We start from the raw sequence: 11451 nt of genomic DNA, 5'->3' as shown, positions 1-11451 counted from the left end.
TTACATTAATCATGCCTGAAAAGGAAACACTAACAAGAACACATGGCTACACTACAAGCATGCTTGACAAGATTCAAGTAATAAAAGAATTCCAACGAATACCATTTCACAATCTCAACAAATATGCTTGTCATGCTTAACTAAATAGGATTCGTGCAAGTAAATAAATATTTATACACATTTGTAATATCACACAAAGTTTGCACACATGTGAAAAAACTTCGAGTTACTTGTTCTCCTTGAGTTTACAAGTAGTCACATAGCAAATTCAAGCAATAAAAGCTCTTAGTGAGAATCTTAAGGATAGCAGACAACGAATATTGAATGAGTGAGTAGGAGATGCAAAACCAGGTTTTGTTTATTATGTAAGGCCTTTATAATTTATGAAGTTTAAACTCAATTTCTTTTTCTCTTATTATTTGTAATTCCTTTTTTTTCTAAAAAAAATTTATTGATATAAAACTAATTTAGGGGATATGTGTTTGTACTTATATTTTATGAAGTCACACGTTGTTATCATTTATATTAGATTGGTTGTTATCCCTCTCTACAAAAAAACATAGCATATTAGATTGGTTATTATCATTTATATTTGGTTCACAAACAAAGTTTGATTATAATAAATTGTCACAAAATTCAAACAATTAGACATAAAATATACATGGTCCCCACATACTGACAGGCGTAACAACGTTCAGAGATCAAGTAGTTGAAACATCTACTTTTTATGGTTTGGAAGCCAATCACTTCCATTGATATACGAAATATTCATGAAACGAGCTGCTTCATAGTCTCTAAGTTGCTTTCCAAATGAGACTCTAGATGAATAGTTGGCTCCATCTCCAAAACAGTTATATTCTCCGAAAAAGGAAGTCCTGTAGAATGAACAACATGCACTCACAATCATCACATGTGTTGGACCACATCATAGAAAAAGATGCTTGGATTTACATCACATACTTGTTTCTGTTGGGATCACCCCAATTTTTCCATCTTTCAGGGGCTACAACACCAAACATGTATGTCGTTGAGAAGACAACAGTGGCATAAACTCGCCTTGCTCTTCCAAGCAACACCTTGCCACTTCCATCAATCTTACAATTGATGAACGAAAACCCAGTTTCTTCTTTCTTTGACTCTCTCCCATGAGCTGTAATATACCCAGTAAGCGCATCTCCTTCTTTCGTTACGGAACTTATGGTGCAATCCTAGCATCACAAGTCACATAACGTAATCAAATTTTGAATAAAAAATTAATAAACTGACACATATGACCTTAGAACAATTATCATATGAAGCAAAGACAAACGCTTAAAGTTTACCTCATAAAGAGATCTAGCATTTCCAAATATGTAATCAACAGAACCTTGTCTGAAACATTCTTTGAAGTAATGTCTTCCACTGTGATCATAGAGGGTGTCTTGAAAACCGTACATTCCACATCCATAGAATGCTACTTCGTCACCAGTCACTCTTAGGGCCGCTGCCTGTGCTCCTTCCACTTTTGGTGATGGTGGTGGGGCTGTGTTCTCAATTTTCAAATATGACAAAAGTTTCAACATATTGTCAAATTAATTTAGAAAATCCAAAAAGCAAATTAGTTGTGAAATAAAAATTAAACCAACAAATTAACTTATTTAATTATTACTTACTCTAAAACTAATGTTGTAAGCTAGAAATTTGGAAGCGAAACCTCCAACAAAGTAACTTTTCAAAGTCCCTCCTGTAGAATGGGCAATATCATTCCATTCTATTAGTGTTTAGATATCCTTGACCTTGTATAAAACGGAAAGAGCAGAAACGGAAGACACACATAATGGAGCATAATAAACTATTTGTAACCTCTCCTTAATTTCTGTAACCTCCCTTTTAATTTGTAAGGTTCAGTTTCACGATTCCAGAACTATAAATAGGACCCTTGTGGCTGTGTAAGAAGGCAGACTTGAAAGAATAAGAATTGCTTGTTTTCATTCGGTTTCTATGCCATTTTGGTATCAGAGCTGGTCCAGAAAGCGAGTGAGTTACAGTTGAGAAAGTACGTCGGAGAGAAGAAAGATTCAGTGGAGGAGTCCCTGACGTCTTTGCGTTTTGCAAACCAGGTGTTTTCTTGGAAAACTAACACCATCGTGCTCAGGAGGTTAGAAAATGTGGAACAGGAGGTTCCTCGTCACCAAAAACCAACCCATGCGCCAACGTCGGAAGTCTACACACCTTGCCACCGATCCACGTGCGGTCACGCGCCAGTCAAAGGTTGAAGATGATGACGTCATTTGCCACATCATCGCTCTGACCGGTCAACGACAGGTCAGCCCAATAGTTATCTGCCACGTCATGCTTGCCATGTCACCAAACCCAGTCAGCTAAAATTTTCAAAAATTATATTTTCGGCCCCAAATCTTTTAGTAATTCCATATTGACCCTAATATTTTCCTAAATTATATTTTTACCCCTAATCTTTTCGAAATTACTTTTTTACCCCTAATCTTTCCTAAAATTACACTTTTGCCCCTTTATTTTACATGAATTCCATTTTAACCCCTATATTTTTCATAAATTACAGTTTGACCTTCTCATTTTTCAAAATTCCTATTTTTTCCCTAGCCTTTCCAAAAATCCCATTCTATCCCTATATCTTTTTAACGTTTCCATCCGTACCCCAATCTTTCCTATATCCCTAGTATTAACACCTATCCAAAATGCCTCCAAGACGTAGACATGTGCACGAGGTTGAGATGGAAGAGATGAGACGTAGGATACAAGAGTTGGAAGCCACTGTGGAATTGCAACAAACTCTGTTAAACGACAACAGAGAAAACTTAGAGGGAGATTCGAGAAGCAGCAGTTCGTCATCCACTGACAACCGCTGTTGTCCACGACAACAACAATTCCGCCCTAATGACATTAAGGTAGACATTCCTGAATTCGAGGGAAGACTCCAGCCAGACGAGTTTGTAGATGGCTATAAACTGTTGAACGAGTATTTGAATATAAAGAGATTCTAGATGTGTAAAAAGTCAAAATTATTGCCCTCAAACTCAAGAAACATACTTCTATTTGGTGGGAAAACCTCAGACGAAAGCCAGAACGAGAGGGGAGGTGCAAGATTGAGACCTGGGAGAAAATGAAACGCCAGCTCACCGGGAAATTTCTGTCAGATCATTACCACCAGGATAATTTTAACCAGCTGCAAAATCTTCAATAGAGATCTTTATCTGTAGAAGAATATACTAGGGAGTTTGAACAACTCATGATAAAGTGTAACATTCAAGAGAAGGAGGAGCAAATAATAGCCCGGTACCTTGCAAGCTTAAACACATATATCAGTCGTCCAGTCCAGCTTCAGCAATATTAGACCTTGGATGATGTCATCCGTCTAGCCATGTATGTTGAGAAGTAGATACCTATGAGATCCACTTTCCAGCCTTCATCCTCCAAGGGTTATCCAGAAGGCCATAAGGCAAAATTTTAGTAGACCAACTCCTCAAGCAAGCCACAACCTACTGCTATGCACAAACCACCATCCAATACTACCAAGGAATCTAGTTCTAAAGATTTCAAATGCTTTAAATGCCAAGGATTTGGACACATTACTGTGGACTGTCCTACTCGAAGGGTTGTCACCATTTAAGAAGGATCAGGGTATGAAGCGCTTTAAGAAGATGAGGAGGACGCTAAGTTTTACGGCACTGATCCCGTATATGATGAGGAGGTCACACCTGCTGATCAAGGAGAAGTATTTGTGCTTAGATGAAGTCTGCATACAATAGTAGTCAAAGAAGAACCTTGGCTATGACGCAATATTTTTCACACTCGTTGCACGGCCCAAGAAAAAGTTTGTAATGTCATCATTGACAGTGAAAGCTGTGAAAACATAGTATCTAACTATATGGTAGAGAAATTGAAGTTACCAACACAAGATCATCCGCAACCTTACAAGCTTCATTGGCTCAACAAAGGAAATGAGGTAAAAGTTTCTAAACAATACCTTGTAACCTTTTCTACTGGGAATTGATATTGTGATGAAGTTTTATATGATGTTGTTCCTATGGATGCATGCCACCTTCTCTTAGGGAGGCCATGGCAATGTGACCAACATGCTATGCACAACAGGCAAGCGAACACCTATTCTTTTATGAAAGATGGTGTCAAGTTCACACTAGTGCCTCTACCACCCAGTGAGATTAGCCAATCTTCAAGAGAATCTAGTGTCTTGAAGCCGTTAGTGTCTTTGATGACTAAGGAGGAATTCAAGATATTAAAATCCAAAACCTAAATGATGAGCTTTATTCTGGTGCTTGAGATGAACGACGAGACGGCCAATCCACCAGGAGTCATTCCGCTATTGTCAGAATTTTCAGATGTAATATCTGATGAGATACTACTAGGGTTGCCTCCAATGCGAGACATACAGCATGCCATTAACTTCGTTCTAGGAGTAATCATTCTTAATAAGCCTGCTTACAGGATGAGTCCCTAAGAACATACCGAAGTCCAACGGCAAGTTGAAGAGTTGTTGAAGAAAGAGTTAGTTCGAGAAAGTGTCAGCCCTTGTGCTGTACCTATTCTTCTAGTACCTAAGAAGGATAAAAGTTGGAGAATGTGCATTGACTGTCGAGCCGTCAACAAGATCACTATTAAGTATCGGTTTTTGATACTTCGGCTTGATGATATGCTAGACCAGTTGCATGGTGCCACTACTTTCTCGGCCAGGAGATGAGTAGAAGACCGCTTTCAAGACTAAATATGACTTATATGAGTGGAATGTGATGCCTTTTGGGTTAACAAATGCCCCTAGCACATTTATGCTCCTAATGAATCAAGTATTGAGACCCTTCATTATTAAATTTGTTATTGTGTACGTTGACGATATTCTTATTTATAGTAAGAATTAAGAGGAGCATTTAGATCACTTGCAGCAAGTTTTGCAAGCCTTGCGTGAATAGAAGCTTTATGCAAATCTCAAGAAGTGCACCTTCCTCACTAGCGAAGTTATGTTCTTGGGTTACATCATTATCGCGGAGGGTGTTTGCGTTAATCCAAGCAAAGTTGCAGCCATTGACAGCTGGCAAATTCCAAAATCTATCCAGGAGGTTCAAAGCTTCTATGGATTAGCTTCTTTCTACAGGAGGTTCATCCGTAATTTTAGTTCAATTGTTGCACCATTTACAGATTGCACCAAAGGAGAGAAGTTTTAGTGGACAGAGCAAGCTCAGAAAAGCTTTAAGGAGCTTAAAAAGAAGTTGACTGAAGCTCCAGTCCTAGCTCTTCCTAACTTTGACCAAGTGTTTGAAGTTAGTTGTGATGCTTCTAACACCGGCATTGGTGCTGTCTTAAGCCAGGAGGGCCATCCTATTACCTTTTTTAGTGAGAAGCTTAATGATGCCAAGCTTAGATATTCTACCTATGATAAAGAATTTTATGCCATTGTTCGAGCTCTCTAACATTGGAGTCATTATCTCCTGAATAAAGAGTTCATACTTTTTTCTGATCATGAAGCTCTTAAGAATTTGAATTCCCAGTAGAAGATCAGTCGCAAACATGCTCGTTAGAGTGAACTCTTACACTCTTATCCATTCCTTATTAAACATAAGGCTGGAACTCTGAACTCCGTAGCTGATGCCCTTAGTCGTCGCCATGTGCTACTTACAACACTACAAACCAAGATTGTTAGATTTGACCTTGTCAAAGAGTTGTATCAGGATGATTCTGATTTTTGTGGAGTATGGGTAGCAACTGTAAATCAACCTTTCCACCGGTTCTATAGACATGACAGGTTTTTATTTCCACAGGGTTCCTTGAGAGAAGCCATAATTTGGAAAGCATATGACGGTGGATTAGCTGGACATTTTGGACGAGATAAGACAGTTAACCTAGTAAAGGAGAACTTTTACTGGCCTCGACTTAAACGGGATGCCAACAGGCATATACAGAGATATAGAATTTATCACTTGGCTAAATCCAAGGGTCAGAATACTGGACTATACATGCCTCTACCAATTCCAGAAGGACCTTGAAAAGATATAACTATAGATTTTGTTCTGGGTTTACCACGGACTCAGAGGCAAAAAGATTCTGTCATGGTAGTTGTGGATCGTTTCTAAAAAATGGCCCATTTCATTCCATGCCAGAAGACTAATGATGCTGTTCAAGTAGTAGACTTGTACTTTAAGGAGATTGTGCGTCTTCATAGCATTCCTAAAACTATCACTTTTGACTGTGATGTGAAGTTTCTTAGCCACTTTTGGCGGATGCTATGGAAGAAGATGGGAACTAAGCTCCAATTTAGCAGCGCTAGTCATCCCCAGATAGACGGTCAAACTAAAGCTATAAATAGGATTCTTGGTAATCTTCTTCGCAGTTTCATGGGGAAGAATTTGAAGCAGTGGGATCTTATTCTTGCTTAAGTTGAGCTTACTTATAATAACTCTGTCAATCAAGCAACTGGGAATTGTCCGTTTGAAGTTGTTTATGGCACTCGTTCCCTTAGTCTACTAGACTTGAGCCCTTCACTTGATAAGCAGTAATATTTCTTTGATGCTGGCCAAAGAGCTAAGGAAATTAAGAAGTTGCATGAGCACGTCTGTGAGCGAATCCAAAAGCAGAATTTGAGATACAAGGCTCAACGTGACAAGCATCGAAGGCAGCAGACTTTTAAGGTAGGAGACTTAGTTTGGATACATCTACGAAAGAAACGATTTCCTAAATAGCCAAATGCCAAGTTATCCTTAAGAGTTGATGGTCCGTTCAAGATAGTGTAAAGGATCAACAACAATACTTACAAGGTGGAATTACCTGGTTTTTATGGTGTATTTTCCACCTTCAATGTCACTGATCTATCTCCATATGTTGATGAAGATGATGAATTTAACTCGAGGGTGAGTTCTGCTCAACTTAAGGAGGATGAAACGGAAAGAGCAGAAACGAAAGACACACATAATGGAGCATAATAAACTCTTTGTAACCTCTCCTTAATTTCTGTAACCTCCTTTTTAATTTGTAAGGTTCAATTTCACAATTCCAGAACTATAAATAAGACCTTTGTGGCTGTGTAAGAAGGCAGACTTGAAAGAATAAAAATTGCTTGTTTTCATTCAGTTTCTATGCCATTGTAATATCAAATTTATTTTGCTCACATACACTGCTACCTTCTCTCTATACATCATTTCCAAGAAATATCATATAATTGTTACAAAAGTGTTACTTAATAAACAATTAAAAGTATTTATCATAACTAAATGTATAACAAGGAATGAACTAGCCTATAAAACCAAGAATCAACATTGATGAGTGTTTTATCATGTCTTGACCTAAGAGCTTCTTCCACAGCTTCCTATATGCTAGTAAAGTTCCCACATCCTTTTAAGCTAAATGTCAAAATAAGGCTAATGTGGTAGTCTAAAATGGTATTAGAGTCCCATATATGTTAAGAATAAAGCCCATGCTAAGAAGAAAGCCCAAGCCTCAATTAAGTCTGCCTTCAGTGATTCATCTAGTCTATATAGCAGGCCCACTGTGATTGCAGAAGACTCTAAAATAATTTAGCTAGCCTAAATGTTATGTATTCTTATTCTTTAATTTTGACACATGTATTAGGGGATTCTTTCATTCCTTGCACACCACTACTTTAATGCGTGTGCATATGTACCTTTCCTATAGCAATCATGATATACAAAAATCACCTTTCTGCCAATCTCTCTCTTTCTCTCTTATTTGTTTTCTTAATTTGGTATTAGAGTAGCATGGCTAGCGCCATCAGATCCTCTTCCACCACCATCTCCGCCATCTGTTCTTCTTCTATCTCTACTCAACGAAAACCTTCATCTCTCATGTCTTCCAATTCTCATGCCATTTCTATCAAGTTGGACGGAAACAATTATCTCCTTTTGTAGACAATCATTCTTTCTATCATTCGTGGTTTCAGCTTAGAAGGTCATATTATAGAGGCAAAGTTATGTCCCTCTAAGTATATTTTTGAGAATGAAGAGCTCAAGATTAACCCAGCATTTCAAGAATGGTAGGCTAGTGATCAAATATTGATGGGATGGCTTTATAACTCTATGACACTAAAGATGATCGATCAACTCACCAATTGCAAGAATGCTTTTGAGCTTTGGCAAGCTACTATAGATCTTGCTGCTGCAAGTCTTAGCTCCTGTGTTTTGATGCTCAAGTCAAAGCTTAAACAAACTCACAAGGGAACTCTAAAAATGCATGAATATCTTACTAAAATGAAGACAATATTTGATAATTTATTAATTGTTGGAAGTCCTATCTCTATTTTTGACCTTGTTGTTCAAGTGCATGCAAGTTTAGACTAGGAGTATAACCTTATTATTTGTCACCTTGCTAATAAAAAGGATCCTATATGGGTGGATTTGCAAGCTGCTCAATTATCCTTTGAATGTCGATTGGAGCAGCTGAATCACATGACTACTCAAATGAATGCTCTCACTATTACGTCTTCTATTTCTCATTTTCCTCCTAGTTGTGATACCTTTCATGGTCCTTGGAGAGATAGATAGACTAAAGGAGGATGAGGCTTTGGAACTCGAGGTATTATTATCTACAAAATACTGCTAGAGTTAATATTGCAGGAGCTGGAGGAGACAACAACAATAATACACCCCCTTACTATAACGATCCACTTGCTACTCCTAATACTGTGAATGATTGTAACTAGTATATTGATAGTGGTACGACACATCATGTGATTAATAATGCTACTATGGTTTAACTAATAATAGGTTATCCAGGTAAATTGGTCTTGTATGTTGGAAATGGTCAGTCTATTCCCATTAATTGTATTGGTGATAGTAAAATGCCTTGTCTAAATGGTAGAAGTATTCATCTCAAGGAAGTTTTGTGTGCTCCACATATTACTATGAACTTGATTAGTGTTGCCAAGCTTTTGTGTGACAATGATGTGATTGTGATATTTGACTCTATAGTTTGTTATGTGAAGGACAAGAGGATAGGACTACTAATGCTATAAGGAACAATTGATAAAGGCTCATTTCATATGAATATGAATAGAGGTGCCTAGTCTGCTAGAGTCCACGTAGATTATTTAGGAAACAACTTACAGTCTTATAATGAGCTTATGAATTGGCACATACGCTTAGGCCATCCTTCATTTGCAATTTTGTCTAAAATTCTACATGATTATAATGTTGATATTGGAAATAATAAACCTATGTTTTGTGAAGCATGTCACTATAGAAAATTGCACAAACTGCCATTTAATAATTTTGATTCTCGGGCAATATTTCCTCTTGAATTTATACACTCAGATGTATGGGGTCCTGCACCCATGAATTCTACCAATGGCTTTAAATTATTATGTCCATTTCTTGATGATCTTAGTAGGTTTACCTAGATATACCCACTGATAAATAACGGGAAGTAAAATCATCATTCATTCAGTTTAAAAATCTCATTGAAAATCAGTTTGTTTCTAAGATCAAGAAATTTATGTGTGATAGAGGTAGTGAATACAAAGCTCTCTAGGAAGTATTTAACACTATTGGTATACAATTTAGAATGTCATGCCCATATACTTCTACATAAAATGGAAGAGCAGAAAGAAAATATCATCATATTGTAGAAATGAGATTAACCATGCTTGCTCAAGCAAAAATGCCTTTATACTATTGTTGGGAAGCTTTTCAACTGTTGTCTATACTATTAGTATTCTTCCAACTAATATTCTTGCAGGTGACTGCCTTTATTATGTTTTATATCATAAGAAACTAGATTACAAGAGCCTTAAAGCATTTGGTTATGCTTGCTATCCCTTTCTTCATACATACAATAAGCATAAACTGGCTTTTTACTCAACAAAATGTGTCTTCATAGGCTATAGTGGCCAACATAATGGCTTCAAATGTCTAAATTCTAATGGAATAATATTTATATCAAGGCATGTTTTCTTTAATGAAGATGAGTATCCCTTCTCTGTGGGTTTCTTACATGTGTCATAGCAATTAGTTGTGCTTAATCAAGCTTTAGAATCCTTTCCCATTTGTATGCAGCAGATAAGTGATTCACAACAAGTTGAAGAACAAGAGTATTTCTCTTCCAGCAACACAGATGGAAAATAATGTTCAGAATAATACAAAATCAACACAGTAAAGTGACATGAATCAAAACCAAGATCCTATCCAAAGCAGTACTAGTAACTATTTATCTAAATCCCAAGCTGTTGACACTAAATCTAATGCTAACAATCAAAATCAAGCCGTTACAAGTGAACATCCCATGGTAATAAGGTAAAAAAGTGAAAAATTCAAGCCAAAGTATCCTTTTATTGGCATTACTTTCGCTATTAATGATGCTACTATAAAACCAACAAATGTGAAGGAAGCTATATCTATCTCAGAATGGAGAAAAGCTATGCACAAAGAATATGATGCTTTGACTAAAAATCACATGTGGGATCTTGTTCCTTTCACAAATTAGAACGTAATTGAATGCAAATGGATATTTAAAACTAAATATCTTGTTGATGGTTCAGTGGATAAGTGTAAGGCTCGATTGGTAGCCAATAGGCTTTTATCAAGACGCATGTATCAATTTTCAATTTTCATGCTACCTTTAGTCCAATAGCTAAACTCACTACAATAAGAATTTTACTGTCAGTAGTAGTGACTTTAAACTAGCCTTTGAAATAGCTGGACATCAATAATGCATTCCTTAATGTGGTCATTTATGAAAATGTTTTTATGATGCAACCAGAAGTTTTTGTAGATTCTCTATGACCTAATCATGTATGTAAGCTTAGGAAAGCTTTATATGCCTTAAGACAAGCATCTCAGGCTTAGTTTGAAAGACTCTATGGTGTTCCCATTGGTTAGGGATTTTATTATACTAAAAGTGACAACTCACTTTTCATTTTAAGCACTCCCACTCATATTGTGATCTTGCTTATTTATGTCGATGACATTTTAGTCACTAGAAGTAAACTGACAGAAGTACAGCATGTTATACAAAGGTGAGTGTTATGTTTACATTAAAAGATCTTGGTGATTTTCACTATTTTTTTGGGCTTCGAAATTGTGAAAGATCAATTTGGGATTTTTCTTCATCAAGGTAAATATATTGAAGATCTATTTAAAAAGTACAACATGTTGCTTTCTACTCCCTGTAGCACAGCTGTCACACCCCAGAAATTTAAACATAACTGGCACAGGATATATGCATAAACACACATTCCTTAAGCTTTAATTAAGAAATCTCTAATCTAATATCTAAATTTATATGAAATACAATTTGAAAATTATTGAAACATTTTCATTTAACAAATAGCTTTCTAAATTTGCTGTAGAAATTTTAGTAGAACCTTCTCTATAAATAAGACCTTCCAAAATCATTACAACAGCTATATATAGCCCAAATCAGAAATGCAAAATTCTGCTCCTTCATAATAGATAGACAAATAAATTACAAATAATA

At 36.5% G+C, this 11451-nt stretch overlaps 2 protein-coding genes across 2 annotated transcripts; one reads left to right on the top strand and one right to left on the bottom strand.

The window, feature by feature from the left end:
* Window positions 1-718: 718 nt before the first annotated feature.
* Window positions 719-2125, bottom strand: LOC129316516 (probable pectinesterase 15). Its single transcript, XM_054960939.1, has 5 exons — window positions 2026-2125; window positions 1653-1756; window positions 1323-1529; window positions 961-1208; window positions 719-875 (listed from the first exon to the last, which is right to left on the bottom strand). The coding sequence occupies exons 1-5, from the start codon at window positions 2123-2125 to the stop codon at window positions 719-721; spliced, it is 816 nt and encodes a 271-aa protein (XP_054816914.1).
* Window positions 2126-4273: 2148 nt separating this feature from the next.
* LOC129316515 (uncharacterized) lies at window positions 4274-6014 on the top strand. Its single transcript, XM_054960938.1, has 2 exons — window positions 4274-4435; window positions 5592-6014. The coding sequence occupies exons 1-2, from the start codon at window positions 4274-4276 to the stop codon at window positions 6012-6014; spliced, it is 585 nt and encodes a 194-aa protein (XP_054816913.1).
* Window positions 6015-11451: the final 5437 nt, after the last annotated feature.

The sequence above is a fragment of the Prosopis cineraria genome, unplaced genomic scaffold (assembly GCF_029017545.1).
Source record: "Prosopis cineraria cultivar Desert tree isolate PC_DT_omini unplaced genomic scaffold, ASM2901754v1 PC7, whole genome shotgun sequence".
NCBI lineage: Eukaryota > Viridiplantae > Streptophyta > Magnoliopsida > Fabales > Fabaceae > Prosopis > Prosopis cineraria.
The sequence above is the reverse complement of the archived record's forward strand: the minus strand, read 5'-3'. Positions and strand labels throughout refer to the sequence as shown.